We start from the raw sequence: 17786 nt of genomic DNA, 5'->3' as shown, positions 1-17786 counted from the left end.
CTAATCCAAAGCAATTCAATTTGAGAATACAATAGCTTATAGAATGGCCAGACTTATGACTTTTAAAGTACAAATTCTCTAAAAACAAGTTTATAGTACATCCCTACTCTATGGATTCATGCATGTAGTGCATGACAGATGGAAATTGGCATTGTTAAAAATACTGAACCACTTCGTCAGCTTGTCGTCATCCGTGTCTCTCCCCCGAATGTTTCAGTGGCCAATAACTGCCACTCCTTGGCCCCTCCCACTTTTACAAAATGACTCAAACTGCAACCAAAACCTTCTTACATCTGCATGTTTGGTTCACAACTTTGATGGGGCTATCGAGAGGATCAAATAAAAAGGGAGGAAGGGAAGTTCTGCTCTCTTTCAACTATTAAGGAGAGATCCAGAATAGAATGTACTCGGACTTGAGACTCAGTCCCTAAAGCTAGGGTCAGCAGAATACGTTATTTAGAAGCACAGCACTGTTTCCCCCCAAAAGCTCTTTTCTCTTATCACATTATGTAATAATTATGCTGTACTGACTGTGTGATTAATTTAACAAAGCACTCCAGTCTCACTGTAAACAGTTCTGTTTCGACATATGGTAGGTACCAAACTTTTAACCCAGCTTCCTTTTTCATATACCAGAGCACCTGACTTGCAGGTGCAATTAGGTACTAAGGTATATAAATGATAACCTGTACCTTTACATTCAGAGTGCACAAAGCAAAGCTAGTTTTTAAAAATCTATCCCATAAAGGAAAAGGCAATAACACAATTAATGTTATCATTTAGTCCTTTTATATACACGTTGACACAAAAACAGAATGTAGAATTTTGAATTGTAGTAAGTTGGTACTATTCAATTCTTTTATTAGGAAGAAATCAAACAGCTGAAAAGAGAACTGGATAACTTTGACCCTTCCTTTTTTGAAGAAATTGAGGATCTGAAATACAACTACAATGAAGAAGTAAAAAAAAATATTATCTTGGAGGAGAAATTAAAGAAGCTTTCTGAACAGTTTGGTGTTCAATTGGATATTCCAGCCAATGTGTCTATTGATTAAATCCATGTTAAGTATTTTAAGAAGTAACACATAAATTGCGTCACTTGGCGGTTATATGTAATACCACTTGTATGCAAGCTTGAGTCTAATTTCTCACCGTTGTGAATTAGGACCAGCTCCATTGAAGTTACAATAGTTTGACACCAGAGAAAGAGAGAAGCAGACTTTTCAAAAAAGTTACTAAAATCTTGTCATTAGTACTTCAGATGCTATAGATCTAGCAATCAATGTGAAAACTTGTCTTATTTCCTCCCCACTTGTTTTGCATATTTTATGCTTTAGTTCAGAAATGACAGCAGGAGAGATCAAAGGATTTCAGCAATCCTGGGGTGAGGAAGCCCTTGACTACAAAGCCAGACCTGCTGCCTGACACTACTCCACAACAGAAAGAGTTGTAATACTTCAAGGCAATGAATATATATATATATATATATGTGTGTGCTTAGATGTAAAGCTAATTTAATTTATTTGAAAACTGTTAATATTTTTATAGATTTAGTGTTGGTGGATGTATGGTACATGCAGAGCACAGATGTAAATAGAACCAAATTGTGAGAATACACAATTTGAATTGTCTATTTTTCTAAGTTAAGTTTTTGAAACATTACATGCTGCTCTTGATAGTTATTTTCTAAACGGTTATGGACTATCACATTCCTTTTATTTGTCTGTTTCTACAAAGCATTTTCAAAATAATTAAAACTAGTTTACTTTTCACTATTTATGCTAGCTTATTAACAAAACAAAAAAAAACAGTTTGTCCCAAGAGATTAGATAATGTAAACAATTTCACTACTTGGTTTTCAAGCTGTAGCACACTACTGCAGCATGGGAGGGCGGGGGGAGATTACAAATATTGTGGAATGTTTAAATCCAAATAAAAAATTGTTACAATTGTAAACATTTTTAAAAAATGTAGGGCCTGATTATGGTCTCACTTACTGATTTAAATCTGTGTTACTTCACAGATATAATAGAAAGCATTGGGCCCAAACATGAGAGTGTCCTGTGAGTTGCAGTTTGACTTCAGAATAAACTGCAGGCTGTAAAAATTCAGAAACTCTAAAAGTTAGCTGACTTCTGTTTTTGTTTTAAAACCATCACTTTCTGCTTCACTATACAAGCCCCTGAAAGCAGCTAACATTAAACACTGTCCTCCTCTTAGCCCCAACAGTTTCAACATTTAAGGCTCTTTCAAAACCAAACAACAAATGTGCTGAAATCTAAGAGAGGGTGATCTATTTTGGATTTGCCTTTACTGCTCTTTTGCTTCATATTATTGATCATATTTATGCCAATCATTTGCATTGTAGCTATGGAGCTCCCTATGCCACAATTATTTGCAAAAATATTCACTTATATTGTAGGCAAAGCAGGAGAAGAAGGTACAATAATACATATGGCAGCCACCTCTGACAAGATTGTTTTTTCTCTTTAAACATCAAACTTTATATCTTTTAGTCTACTGAACCTCTGCCCATCCAGCTTTGAAAAATGGTTAAACAAACACTTTGGTTCAAAGTCACAGTCATATTTGGTCCTATTAACAGCAATGACAACTGGTTGAGAATTCAGATATGTCTCTGGAATTGGCCAGCACATACCAAGATGATGTCGATGGAGCTAAGAAGAGAGAAACAGGAGATCAGTGTAAACATCCTCATACATTTGACCACTTATTACAAATATCCATCACTGGTAACTCAACAGCTAGCTGCTGTGGTCACTGATGTCACGGATTTGACAAATCACTTACAAAGCTCATAGCTCTTGTACACAGTGTGTGAAACTTATATGTCAAATTGCTTCTGGAAGTTTGCCATATACCACTTCAAACTACTAACTTTCCTACAGCTGAAGTATAACAACTTGCTTTAGATAGCAGCAGGAATTCAGACATTAAAAGTGAAGAAAAGCAGGGGGATAGGGATCTCAGAAAAAGTAGGTAGCAACCATTGCAACTGCTGTGATGAAAACTAGGACAGCGTTATATTTTTTAGCTGTCATTTTAATGTGATTTAGCAGGTGAATGTGAAAAGTGGCACACTACATCACTAAATAGTCCTCCACAAACCACAGTTTGAAGACCATTCTTGCAGAAACAATGCCAGCTCATTTTGATTATTATAAAGTGATCCCTTGTTTTATAAGGATCTGTTCTTCGAGTGCTTGCACCTGTCCATTCCAATATAGGTATGTGAGCACTCCAAGCCACTGACCCACAGAAAAAAATCAATTGCAGGCCCCACACAAGTAAAAAACAAATTAATTTGTGTGAGGGGGGGGGCGGGAGTTTAAAGAGAGAAATATAAAACATTCAACTCACCCGCCCAGGTGAGCACGGAGGCTCAGAGCTTCCCCCTGCAGTGGCGTGAGCCAACATTCGTGGCTTCAGCCCCACAGGGGGGGAGGGCGAGGGGATGGCACCAAGACTTGCCACAGGCCGGATGAAATTAAGCAATGGCCCGGATCTGGCCTGTGGGCGGGAGGTTCCCCATCCTTGCACTAGGGGAAAAAATTCCAGCAACTGTGCTCAGGATGCGCACACATCCACATTGGAATGGACATGTGTAACATCTCAAAGAACAACAGTTACAGAAAGATTATAATAGGGGTTTTTTTTAGCACAAAAAAGCCCTTGAAAAAAAAAAAAAAAAAAAAGCAAGCCTTAATTGTTGGGTGCTACCTCCACAGGACAAGACAATACAGGGGTTATCCATTATTTTGTCTGTTTTCAATTAACTGTTCAAACTACTGGCATAATTTATTTAGGGTGGAGGCAGGAGTTTTATACATCGTTACTTGCTGAATATTTGGACCTATTATGCTAAGATATTTGTGTGCTCTTCTTGGCATCCACCTTAGAGACCTTGAAGGGGGGTGGAATGTTTATTGAAAGCAATGTATAGGATAATGGCAGGTGGATTTACCTCCATCAGCATAAATGACTATAGCAATTTTTGAAGTTAATTTGTTTTTATAACAGTTAATAAATTCCGTAAGTATTGCAAGGAGTCCAATATAGTTTGAAAAGCTACATCACACTGCAGTTACAAAAAGGTACAGCTGCTGGGCAAGAGAGCCATGTGTTCCGGCTATAAGAAGTGAGAAGTGGTATGTGGAGTGCTGGAGCCCTCCTGCCCCCGGAAAGAAACTGGGTAAGATACTCCAGTTGGCTTCCCACTGAAGCTTGTACTGGGAGCAAAGATAGGTGACTAGTGCCTAACTCACAGTTTATGTTGAAAATTATCACACTGGCTTGTGAGGAGCCGATCAAAGCTGTGAAGTGCTAATTTGAAAAAGGATCTCACAAAGTAGCTAAACTGATTCTCACCCAACTAGAAGTAGTAGTGCATATGGTGTTTTAATCCAGTGCCTTTTACACTAGTTGTTTTGTTCTTGAAGTGTTTCAGTTTTTTTTTTTTTAAAAAAAAAAAAAAAAGTTTTGGGGAGTGCAGATTCACTCATGACATTCTAAAATAATTACCTTGATTAAATGTCCATCATTACAATGCCATACAATTCCTTCAATTTTACCCTCTCTACAGCTTTCAAACCAAGCCAATATATCACTGTGCTTCAGCATAGGTGGATTCTTTATTTCAAATGCTCCATGTGGTACAAGAAGATGAACAGGGTGCTTCTTGCTTCCTAATCCTATATATATATAAATAAAAAAAATAATAATTAACCTGTTAAATCATGTACAGTCACTGAAGCCAAAATTTCCCTTATTTTTATTACTTATTACAATGCTGTCACAGAATATTTCTGTCAGATACACAGGATTGGCCTATAAAACACGTTGAATGAAATCCAGGCTCAGCTGAAATAAATGGAAATTTTTCCATTGATTTCTAAAGAGATAGGATTTCACCCCTTCTTTTCAGCAACAGCAGTAGATTTCCTGTCCAGGGTAACGTGGGATATTAATTTTTATTTTCATATTAGGGAGACATAACAAGTCTTCATAATTTTGATTCCACTGTAACTTGCCCCATGCAATATTATGACATTACAAATGTAAGCCAACAGAAGTACAGTAGTGTATATAGGCTGTATTCTCAGTTTTAAAGGTACAGCTTCTAGGAAATTAAATAATCACCTCTGCAGTTTGTATGGCAAGGTGCATCTAAAAAACAAGTCTTTTTTTTGTTTTTAAAGAAAACTTGTGTGTAGATAGATATCTTTGATTTTTGACATGATTCCAAATGTGTCCTATAACAACACTACTACAACCATCTTATTAGAATCCAAAGGAACTACACCTTGACATGCTTACCACAGAAAAAACTCTCTCACAGTTTAAGAAATAGAGAGTTCTTAAACTGTGCTTTACCCTTAACATACTATTGTGGTGAGATACGTAAACAGCAAGCTTTATATATTTAAGCTCTACAGTTACCAAATGAAAATAGTCTAAATTAGATTAGAACATACTAAGTCTCTGTTGCAAGCTAAGAGATTTCTGCTTCAATATGCTCTGAAGAGCCACAAGTTAAGACTACTTGACACAATACTCCTGGGAGAATTCTGCACCACTGCGCACATGCAGAATTCATGTCCCCCACAAATCCCCCCCCCCTCCTCCTCTCCCCATGACAGAATATACATTTTGTGGGAGATGTGCTTCAATTACATCTTTCATCCACCAGGGGTTGCTGTGGCACCAGAAGAGAGGGCAGCTAGCTCACAAGCTGGAGCAGGGAGGGGTCAGAGGCTGCCTTCCTCACAGCATCCTGGCTATGGGGCCAGGTGAGAAAGCACAGAATATGGGGGGGTGGACAAAGTGGGGCACACAGGGCTGCTGGGGGGGAGGGGTGTCACAGGAACTAGAGGGGTGACAGCATTGAGCCAGGGGCTCAACAAGAGTGGGGGCTACAGAGCCACATGGGAACATGTGCAGATATGCCTGGCTGAATGGGGAGTTGGGGTGCAGGGAAACACTGGGACAGGGGCAGATGTGCCTGACTGAATGGGAGAGGCTAGGGGTCAGCCAGGGTCTGCATGGGGGAGGCTCCCCAACATCCCCCCCCTCAAAAAAAAATAAAAAACCTGTTCCGTACTTCTCCTACCCACACCCAACAACCCCCCAGGTTCACTTTCAAACTCCTCCTCTCTCCCTCAGCTGCTCCGTTACCCCTGACTCCCCCAAGCCTTTCCACTGCTTCTGAGGAGTATGGGAAATATGTTTCTGTATTGTAGTTTAAATGAATTATTATTCAAAGTTCTGTATTAATATGCTTAGCCAGGAATCTGTCAAAAAAACATTTGCTGAATCTTTTTTGTTCTCTGTATTGTTACAGACATAATTGCTGGCAGGTATTTTGAAATAAATTACCAAAATAATTGAAACTAGCAGGATTATATAGTTATTTTGACAAAATATGCAGAATTTTGCAGAACTTCAAAATATTGTGCACAGAATGTTTAATTCTTTGGTGCTGAATTCCCCAAGGAATAACACAAACTTCATGTGTCGTTACTGAAGTGATAATAGGGATGGTATAGTAGAACTATAGCATACTCTTCCTGCCATGCTAGGACAAAAGCTGTTATGTTGGGAATAAACTGTTACAAGTAAGCACATGTAACACTCCAAAGCCTATTTAACCTGCTCATTTTTAAACTGTGTTATAAGAGAGAGAGAGAGAGAGGTGATCATTTTGTTCTAGCAATTTATATATATATATATAAATAAATATTTCCAGTGAAGTGTAATTTAATGTTTGTTTCGCAAGTGGTGTTGCACCCTTCTTTGGTTCTGAGAAAAGATGTCTGTTTAAATGGAAAACAAATATATATGCCCCAGTCATTCATCCAACTTCACTGCAGCAGCAGTTCACCTCAACCCAAAAGGAAATTTTTTTGTGGAGGCCTCTTATTAAAAGTTAGCAGCACATCACTGACTGGCTTTGGAAAGTGGAGCAAACATTGCCCCTGCTAGTTCAAGGTTATGTCTTCACTACAAGAAAAAAGTGTGTTTTTGCATTATGATAGCTATCTTGATGTAAAATCCTAGTGAACACATAGCCTGGGTAGTTTTTACCTGAATGTAACTAATTAAGGTCAACCCATGTGGAAGGCACAGGGATTAACTTGACTAGCTACACAGAGGTAACAACTACAGTACTATATCAATTTAGCTACCTTGTAAAAACACAGCTATTGTTTGCAGTGAAGACAGTTGTAGTCTTGCATGGAGGAGAAGAAAAGAATCTTAGGCTTGGTCTACACTCACCCCCCAAATCGAACTAAGGTACGCAACTTCAGCTACGTGAATAACGTAGCTGAAGTTCAAAGTACCTTAGTTCGATCTTACCTCGGTCCACACGCGGCAGGCAGGCTCCCCCGTCGACTCCGCGGTACTCCTCTCATCTAGCTGGAGTACTGCAGTCGACGGCGAGCACTTCCGGGTTCGACTTATCGCGTCCAGACAAGACGCGATAAGTCGAACCCAGAACTTCGATTGCCAGCCGCCGAACTAGCGGCTGGGTGTAGACATACCCTTAGTGGCAACCCTTTGGAATTACATGCAACAGGTTGGGAGGGGAGAAAGAGATAGTTAAAGAGACTGTGTGCATTGTGCGGAAACTGCCAATCACTGAAATATCTAATAATATCTCTGTACTCCACCCTTTGGGCACTACTTTAATTATCCTCTCATTTTCCTTTTTAAAGGGTTATAACTGGGGTTCTCAAACTGGGGGTTGTGACCCCTCAGGGGGTCACAAGGTTATTACATGGGGGGGGGAGGGAGTCCCGAGCTGTCAGCCTCCACCCCAAACACTGCTTCACCTCCAGCATTTATAATTGTGTTAAATATTTTTTAAGTGTTTTTACTTTATAGGGGGGGGGGGGTCGCACTCAGAAGCTTGCTGTGTGAAAGGGGTCACCAGTACAAAAGTTTGAGAACCACTGGATTATAATATGTTAATAAGCCATTTTGGCAACGTAAAAGTTGCTTCTAATTCATGGAGCTTAATGAAGTCATTCCAATCTCTTTTATTTTGTAATTAAGAAACACCATTCCATTCACTCTCAATTAAAACACATTAAAATATTTAAGGTTTTAATGAGTATTAAACAACAACACATGTTATACTTGCCATATGGATTTGCATTAATATTAGTTCCAATAAGCTCCAGTGTTTGTTCCAAAAGATCTGATAATGGCACAGAACTGATTTCCAAAAGTCCAGGATCATCAGCATGGCACTTCAATATAAGGGCTATTTCAGCCTCATAATTAACAACAGATGAATGCCAGCAATATTGTTTGCTATTTTTCTCCACTGGCACCCAACCTATGAGAAAACATTCCATTTTACTTCTTGTCAAGGCACATTAAAAGCTGTACATGCATTAGAAAGTAGCTGTAAACTATAGCATTCTACTAACATGAAGAGCTACATGTCTAATTATATTTTTACAAGGAAAATAAACTTATCCCAAGGACAAAGTTACATTGTACCTCAAAAAAATGTGTCAAAGGAATTTAACAGGGACAACTGTGTCTTTTGGCTCAAAGCTTTGCAAATCAGCGAGGCCAAATGCCACAGGAAAAAAATTTTCTACGACAGCGGAACAAAGCACAACTGAATAGTGAGTAAATGACATGTTAGGAAGGGACTTCCTGAATATAGTGCTATGCAGTATAGTGTAGTGATATCGGTCCCAGGATATCAGAGAGGCAAGGTCGGTGAGGTAATATCTTTTATTGGACCAACTTCTGTTGGTGAGAAAGACAAGCTTTTGAGCCACACAGAGCTTTTTTCAAGTCCGGGAAAGGTACTCCCAGGGTTACAGCAAAATTCACGGTGGAACAGATTGTTTAGCATAAGTAGTTTGCACATATTGTAAGGGATCATTAAAGGCAGAATGGTCCGTTAATACCTCTGCAGTCATAGGACAAAGAGAGGGGGTTAGTGTTGTAATAAGCCATAAATCCAGTGTCTCTGTTCAGTCCACATTTTTAATGTCTGGCAGAGAAATGAATTTTTGTTCCCAGGCTTGTCTTTTGAAAGTGTTGTGCAGGCTTCCTTTGAGCATGAGGGACTGATAAGGTCAGATATAGAGTGATCACTTTGTGAAAAGTGTTCATCCACAGGTGCGAGTTCATTGGAGAGGGTAGTGATTGGCTTCACCCAAAGGCACCGACTTCCCCTCTGCTCGGTGGGTGCTCAACCCCCACCCGCCCCTGGCCCCACCCCTTCCCCGTCTCTGCACCGCCCTCGTCCCACCCCCCATTCCACCCCTTCCCCAAAGTCCCTGCCCCACCCCAGCCCTGCCCCCTTCCCGCACCCTTCCCCCAAGTCCCTGTCCTTGCCCTGCCTCTTCTCCGCCTCCTCCCCTGAGCGTGTCGCGTCCCTGCTCCTTCACCCTCCCTCCCGGAAATTCCTAAGCGCTGCCAAACAGCAGGAAGAGCAGGGACGTGGCGCACTTGGAGGGGACGGGGGGGAGAAGGCGAGGGGTGAGGAGCTTGGCTGCTGGTGGGTGCGGAGCACCCGTTAATTATCCCCTGTGGGTGCTCCAACTCTAGAGCACCCAAGGAGTCGGCGCCTATGGTTTCACCCACACAGTTGTTATTCGGGCAGTTAGTGCTCTGGATGAGGTACACCATAGCTTGGGGTAGGCATGTGTAGGATCAATGAATCTTGAAAGGTGTGGTGTGGGAGGTGTTGATCATTTTAGCAGTGGAGATGTGTCTTCAGGTTTCGCATCTATTGTTCTGGCAGGGTCTGGTGCCATTTTGAGTCCTGTTCTGTTGGTATTTTAATTCTGGGTCTAATTCTAATCCACTTTAGAAGTAGAGAAAAGTCCCCTTTTCATTTAAACCAGACTCTATGGTATATACCTGGAATGTGTCCATTTTCATCAGGCAAAGGGTTTCCACTGGATTGCTGGATTTCCTTTGCTGGAATCCAGCATTCTGGGACAGGTCTGAAGTCTTCTTCAATATTCCAAATAAATTCTAAAAAAGGTAATATTTATTTTGTGACAAAACATTAGCTAATTCTACCATCTGATCATCTTTCAAAGTAAACATTCAAATAATCTGACATAGGAAGAGTACCAGCACTTCTGTAGTTGTTTTTTGTTCAATTTTTGTTTTTTAAGTAATTTGGTCTACTAAGATATTTAGGCAAAGAATTTCCATTCCCACAATCCTGGACTTCTGGGGCTGCTCTCCTCACTGCAGCTCATGGAGGCAGAGCAGCCTTTTAGTGCTGAACGGTCTGGCCAGAACACCTCTGTTCCTGCTTGCTGCCAGATTCTCTGCAACTGCAGCAGCAGACAGTGGCAGGTTCTTTTGCTCCTGCCCTACCTCTAATTTAACTTCTTTGCTCAATTTTTGGCCAGTGGGGAGCAGTGTTCTCCCTTCTCAGAATTCCTCCCCCTCCCTGAGTCAGTTAACCCTTTGGGGGTTCAACCTCCCTGAACCGCCACTGCAGTGTCCCCCTGCTTGTTCCTCCAAGCTCGAACGTCTACACGGCTATTAAACAGCCCCTTAGCTTGAGCCCCTGAACTTGAGTCAGTTGGCACGGGCCACCCACGGATGTCTAATTGCAGTGTAGACATACCCTCTGACAATGAGTTTCCCCCTCCCAGGGACAATGGGACTGGATGGGAAGGATTCTGAGAAAGAGCTTTCGAGAGGGTCTTCATGTCTTAAGTAAGGCAAGCCGCAAAAGATCTCACCAAAGCCACAGCAGAGTTTCTGCACTCCCAAAGCGCATTCAAAAGGTTAAAAAAAAAAAAAAAAATCTAAAAGGCAAAAAGGGGAAAGAAAAAGCACATTAAAAAATCCAGAAGTTATGAGTCCTCTGATTCCTCTTCCTCCCCCACTGAGGAAGATGAGCTTTCTGACTCTGAAACCTAAGCAGACTCCTGTGAGTAAACTTCAGAGTAAATTTCTCCCCTCAAAATCCTCACATGTGGCTGCAATATCCCTTCGCTTCTCCCTCTGAGGAAGTGATTAGGGATGAATGGAACAAGCCTGAAAAAGGGAAGCATATTAACAACAACGACCTCAGACTCTACAACATTCAAGAACCCAAGGGCTCTATTACTGATAAACCCAAAGTTGATGCCAATGTAGCGTCCCTCACCCGGGATATGATTATTTCCTCAGAAGTGGAGTTCAAGCCTAAGGAACCCACGGATAGAAAGATGAAGGCCAGTCTTAAAATGGACTTTGAAGCTTCCTCCACCACTCTCCAAGTATTCTTGGCTGCCACCTGCTTTACAAGAGCATCTTTTTCCTGGCTGTAAGATCTCAAGGCCTTTAAAGAGAGAGCTCACCCTGACTTTTACTCCACTTTAAAGAACTCTCCCTAGAAACAGTGTTTGTAGCTGATGCCTCAGTGGATGCAATGAGGTCCAGTAGCCAGGCGTCACCTATGGCTACAACCCTGGAAGGTGGATACTCACTCTAAGGCTAGGTCTACACTGGGGGGGCGGAGGTGTCAACCTAAGATACGCAACTTCAGCTACGCGAATAGCGTAGCTGAAGTCGGCGTATCTTAGGTTGATTTATCTGGCCGGGAGGACGGCGGTGAGTCGACCGCTGCCGCTCCCCCGTTGACTCCGCTTCCGCCTCTCGCCGCGGTGGAGTTCCGGAGTTGACGGCAGAGCGATCGGGGTGTAGACGCAATAAAATCGATCCCCGATAGATCGATCACTACCCGCCAATCTGGCGGGTAGTGTAGATGTACCCTAAGCATGTCCTATGCTCAGCCAAGTTTACAGCCTCCCTCCTTTTCGGAGAAAAGCTGGATATGGTGGTTGCTGACAATGTGGCTAAATCCAAATATTTTCTCCCTTGCCACTAAGTGCCCACAGAAAAGAACAGAGACTGGCATTCAGAAAGAAGTGCACCTTTCCTCTTCCCCACAGAGAGTCAGATTCCCCAAACAATGGAATAAGGGAGCGGGGTGGGGAGGGAAGAAACAGTTCAGCGTGACCTCAGCCTCACTGAAATCCACTTTATGACAAAGATCTCATAGGCCTTCACCAAGAGCTGAAGCAAGGGGACAGGATTTCTCCTTTCGTAAAGGAATGGTTTTCATCGACCACAGACAAGTGGATCAGGGAAATAATAAGCCTGGGATACTCCCACAGGCTGTGGGCTCCACCCCATCCATTCTTCATCCAGTTACCCAGCTCTACCGACCAGACAATCCAATCCAGAATGAAATATCTTATCTTCTGGATATGGGCATGATACTGTACAGAAGTGCACAGGGGGTATTTGAGCCATTCTTAACATCAAAAGGCTCAACAAGTGGATGAAGAAAATGAAGTTTCAGAAGAAGACCCTGCCCACCAATGTCATCGCTGTCCTGGGGGACTTCTTTACTTCAGTAGATCTAGCAGATACATATTTTCATATCCCCATCAGACAGTGCCACCGCAGACTTCTGAGGTTGCCTATGGCAGGAAAGATTATCAGTACCAAACTCTCCTGTTCATCTTGTTTCAAGCCGCAGGGTTTTTACAAAGATGATGTTGATGATAATAGCCACAGCCAGGTCATAGTGAACTCACCTGTACTCTTTCCTGGACAACATGCTCGTCAGAGTTCCAGCGCAGTCAGCAGCACACAGGGCTATGTTTCAGACCCTCTTCAGATCTCTTCCAGGTGCATGGCTTCATCATAAACGCCAAGAAAAGTGCTCTAGTTCCACCCAGGAATTTATTTTCTTACTCCAGAGCTGCAGGCATAGCTCTATGCCTCGAATTGCTAGGACTCCTTGTGCTGTGTATGAGGAACACTCCATAGGCACAATCACGCATCAGAAGTCTTCAGCCTTTATATTAAATGTGTGGGACCACTCCCCAGAACACATGAAAGATCAAGTACAGATTCCAACACATGTATTCAAATGATAAGATAAGCTCTAACCAGCGTTTTTATGCTGACCATCTGCATAAACGGAGAAGGTCACAACTAAGTTACAATTTGGGCATGAAAGATAAAATGTAAAAAAACTTGGGCAGAAAGGAGGACACATAGGTAATGTAATTGGTAAAATTTTTGTTATTTAGGGATGTGGGATAATGTGATAGGTTTAGTACATTTGAAGGAGGTAGCTAGCTTTACCTATATAATATAAATGAAAAACAGTGCTCTTTGGGAGCCATTTCTGAACTGCAGTTCAACATCAAGCTGCTGGAACTTATAGCGGTGGTCAGTCCATGGCAATAACCCCAATGATATGCCCATCTGCCTTCCAGATCCTTTAGTCTTTACAATTGACTCCAGCCTAGAAGGCTGGGGTGCTCACTTGAAGACCCAAATAGCCCAGGGCCTCTAGACTGAGAACCTCAAATGGCTTCAACTAACAGCCTGATTATTGAGAACGAGACATTCAAGTGCTTCTGTCTGTCCTCCACACTCATTGACTCCTTTAATCTAGCAGCGTCTCAATACTAAAGCGTACTCCCCTGTCTGGTCAGGATTTAACAACATGGTGCCAGGAGCACAATGCAAATCTCAGAAATCCAGGAATTCCAATCATTCTGGACTTTCTCCAGGAAATCATAGACACAGGCCTTCAGCCCTGCACCATTGCATGCCAGATATCTGCTCTTAGTAGCATGTTATTCACAGGATCCTCAGACTCCCTGCAGACAATCCACAGGTGGCTAGAGTCCTTCAAGCAGTCTGATTAGCCAGACCAGTGGTCAGGCCACTCTTCCCAAAATGGGACTTTCTGCTAGTTCTGTACGCCCTGACAAGCCTCTGACTTCAGTATTAACCTTTTATTTATCCATAAGACTTATTTCTTAATAGCAATTACATCTGCCAGGCAAGAGTCTGTGCTGGCAGTCTTATCTATACAGGAGCCTTACTGCATGTTCCATGAGGACAAGATGATGCTCAGGACAACAGAATCCTTTCTTTGTAAGGTAAGCTCTTCCTCCCACACTTCCCAAGTGTTCCTCGCACAATACAGGGCACCCCGCCTATATCCTACTGAGGGCTCAAGGTGTGACCCTGTCAATTTAGGCACCCCAACCCTCTCCCTCCAAAGGCTCGGGGCGTAAGGCACCTACCCTTTCTCATGGGGCTCAGGGAGAAACCTGGTCAATTTAAGTACCTGCCCTTTCCATGGGGCTCAGAGCTTTACAGGTCTGCATGATCTTTTCCCAGTGAAAGAGCCTTACACAGCTGTGCTCTAAACATCTATTTATTAGCAGCACACACAGAATACATATACCATGCAAATCTCTTATGCTCATCACTCCCAATATACAGACAAAATTCACCCGATCGCCAGTCAGGATCCACTCATCTGGGGATTTCTGGTGATGCCTCTGCACATCACGGTCGTGCAAAGGGGTCAGAGTTCCAGCAGCCTGATGTTGAACTGCAGTCCAGAAATGGCTCCCAAAAAGCACTGTTTTTCATTTATATTATATAGGTAAAGCTAGCTACCTCCTTCAAATGTACTAAACCTATCCCACATCCCTAAATAACAAAAAATTTTATCAATTACACACTGTCCGCCTTTCTGCCCAAGTTTTTTTTACATTTTATCTTTCATGCCCAAATTGTAACTTAGTTGTGACCTTCTCCGTTTATGCAGATGGTCAGCATAAACACACTGGTTAGAGCTTAACTTATCATTTGTTGAATTTCTTTCTGTATCCTCCCCAATTTCCCAATGCCTGGGTGTGTCTACTTTACAATGCTGGTGGTTATAACTCTCGTTAGGGACATTCCTGAGGTGTGGGTGCTTTATCAGCAGCAGAACATTCTTTTTTTCAATTTTAGTGGTGAATTCCCTCAGTTTCACCTAAGGCTGGTTTAATATTGGGGGAGCGGGGGGAGGGAGGTTGATCAGGTCTCAGGCCTACACAAGAGGATGTGCATCCTTCATTCTGTTCAAAACCACAGCATCCAACTAAAAAAGGCACAACATCCTATATGTCAAAAGAGCATTGAAAATCTCTCTCAAACATACAGAATCCACAAAAATACCAGGCTCCCTATTCGTGTCTTTCCACCCAAAATGCCAAGTACTCAGAGCTCTCCAAATCCTCCATCGCTAGGTGGATTAGACTATGTATTGTGGAAGCCTACAAATCATCAGAGGCTCCTGTCCCAGAAGGGATCAAGGCACACTTCATGAGATCCTTAGCAACCTCATGGGTGGAACAAGCAACTGCATCCACTGCGGAAATCTGCAAAGAGCCACTTGGTCTACAGCCAACCCCTTCATTAAGCATTACGACATGGACCTTCTATTTTCTGCAGAGGCCTCCTTTGGCAGGAAGATGCTGCAAGCAGTGGCCCAGAAATAAATACAGACTCACAAAAAGTGGGGTACTTCTTTCCTACCGAACTTTTGTTTCATAACCTCCCTACATCTGTTCACTGCTTGCTACTTTCCAGATGTCCAGCACTGTGAGAGATGCTAGGCTGCAGAAGGGAAAACTTCTTACTGATAATTTCTTTTCTGCTAGCAGCATCTCCCAAAATTCCCACCCTGGATAGTTCATGAGTCAAAGGTCAGATATTAAGTGGAATCCTTACCATATGACCATCTTCCTTGGTCTAATGTACATAGCTATTCCATTATCCCTGGAATGTTTTTTAATAATGATGTTATGCAAATTTTTCATCTTGGGAATAACTCATTTGGCAGCAAGCAGAAGCAGAAGGGCTGTGGCCAGACTGCAACACTAAAACACTGATCTGCCTCTGAGAGCTGCAAAAAGAGGAACGAAGCCCCATCTTTAAAAGGGGAAGAAGGAGAACCTGGGAAACTACAGACCGGTCAGCCTCACCTCAGTCCCTGGAAAAATCATGGAGCAGGTCCTCAAGGAAACCATTTTGAAGCACTTGGAGAAGAGGAAGGTGATCAGGAACAGTCAACATGGATTCACCAAGGGCAAGTCATGCCTGATCAACCTGATTGCCTTCTATGATGAGATAACTGGCTCTGTGGATATGGGAAAAGCAGTGGATGTGATCTATCTTGACTTTAGCAAAGCTTTTGACAGTATTCTTGCCAGCACGTTAAAAAAGTATGGATTGGATGAATGGATTATAAGGGGGATAGAAAGCTGGCTAGATTGTCAGGTTCAACGGATAGTGATCAAAGGCTCAATGTCTAGTTGGCAGCCAGTATCAAGCGGAATGCCCCAGGGGTCAGTCCTGGGGCCAGTTTTGTTCAACATCTTTATTAATGATCTGGCTGATGGGATGGATTGTACCCTCAGCAAGTTCACTAAGCTGGGGAGAGAGGTAGATACGCTGGAGGGTAGGGATAGGGTCCAGAGTGACCTAGACAAATGGAGGATTGGGCCAAAAGAAATCTGATGAGGTTCAACAAGGACAAGTGCAGAGTCCTGCACTTAGGATGGAAGAATCCCGTGCACCACTACAAGCTGGGGACTGACTGGCTAAGCAGCAGTTCTGCAGAAAAGGACTGGGGGATTACAGTGGATGAGAACCTGGATATGAGTCAGAAATGTGCCTTTGTTGCCAAGAAGGCTAACGGCATATTGGGCTGCATTAGTAGGAGCATTGCGAGCAGATTGAGGGAAGTGATTATTCCCCTTTATTCGGCATTGGTGAGGCCACATCTGGAGTATTGCGTCCAGTTTTGGGCCCCATACTACAGAAAGGACGTGCACAAATTGGAGACACTCTAGCGGAGGGCAACAAAAATTATTAGGGGGCTGGGGCCCATGACTTAAGAGGAGAGGCTGAGGGAACTGGGCTTGTTTAGTCTGCAGAAGAGAAGACTGAGGGGGGGATTTGATAGCAGCCTTCAACTACCTGAAGGGGGGTTCCAAAGAGGATGGAGCTCGGCTGTTCTCAGTGGTGGCAGATGACAGAACAAGGAGCAATGGTCTCAAGTTGCAGTGGGGGAGGTCTAGGTTGGATATTAGGAAACACTATTTCACTATGAGGGTGGTGAAGCACTGGAATGGGTTACCTAGGGAGGTGGTGGAATCTCCATCCTTAGAGGTTTTTAAGGCCCAGTTTGACAAAGCCCTGGCTGGGATGATTTAGTTGGTGCTGGTCCTGCTCTGAGAAGGGGGTTGGACTAGATGATCTCCTGAGGTCTCTTCCAACCCTAATCTTCTATGAGTCTAGATATCCAGAATTGTGGGAGATGGCGCTAGCAGAAAGGAAATCCTTGATAAGAATTTTTCTGTTCTAGCAATGAATTTCCATTCTAGCAAAAGAAATACCATGAAGGAGACGTACACTCAGAAAAAGTTTAGCATTTAATACTAGCCCAGAGTGAGGATCAAGTGACTATTTAGCCAAAATTATAATGATAGTACATGGAGATAAGTAAAGTCATCACAGTATTTGAAAAGAAATACAGAAGTTTTGAGCCGGATCATTAATATTTCAACATAATACTGGTTTTGTTTAACCAAAGGTCTTTATCTCAAAGAAATACTTCAATTACCAAGAGAAAAAAAGAGAAAAAACCCTCACTGACCTTTTGAGTCTTCCATTGAATACAGGAATCTTTTAAACCTTTTCTCAGATAGTTTGTTGGGTTTTCTATCCAACCTTGCCCAAAGATACGGCTGCCCTAAAGGTTTCACAATTACGAAAACAACAGCTTATTTAGATAATAGCATGCAAGTCAGGATTTCTGCCATTAAAATGGACAGTTTAACATGAGAGGTAAAATATCCAACAGTAAATATTCTATTCCCTCCTGCCTTCAAAAAAAAAAAAAAAAAAAAAAA

At 42.4% G+C, this 17786-nt stretch overlaps 2 protein-coding genes across 2 annotated transcripts in view; one reads left to right on the top strand and one right to left on the bottom strand.

The window, feature by feature from the left end:
* The window catches only part of CEP290 (centrosomal protein 290), a 115960-nt gene extending 114887 nt beyond the window's left edge, over nt 1–1073 (top strand). Inside the window, exon 53 of the mRNA XM_026648828.2 lies at nt 867–1073. Within this exon, the coding sequence (XP_026504613.1) occupies nt 867–1055 (189 nt within the window). The 3' untranslated portion in view covers nt 1056–1073. The remainder of the gene's footprint in view (nt 1–866) is intronic.
* A 1390-nt stretch (nt 1074–2463) lies between these two features.
* The window catches only part of CUNH12orf29 (chromosome unknown C12orf29 homolog), an 18430-nt gene continuing 3107 nt past the window's right edge, over nt 2464–17786 (bottom strand). The window contains exons 3-7 of the mRNA XM_026648829.2: nt 17531–17626; nt 9913–10029; nt 8165–8362; nt 4543–4712; nt 2464–2678 (exon numbers count right to left, since the gene is read on the bottom strand). Coding sequence (XP_026504614.1) covers nt 2490–2678; nt 4543–4712; nt 8165–8362; nt 9913–10029; nt 17531–17626 — 770 coding nt within the window. The 3' untranslated portion in view covers nt 2464–2489. The remainder of the gene's footprint in view (nt 2679–4542; nt 4713–8164; nt 8363–9912; nt 10030–17530; nt 17627–17786) is intronic.

This window comes from Terrapene carolina, unplaced genomic scaffold, assembly GCF_002925995.2.
Source record: "Terrapene carolina triunguis isolate 2854851 unplaced genomic scaffold, T_m_triunguis-2.0 Scaffold68, whole genome shotgun sequence".
NCBI lineage: Eukaryota > Metazoa > Chordata > Testudines > Emydidae > Terrapene > Terrapene triunguis.
This window is presented reverse-complemented; position numbering and strand designations above follow the sequence as displayed.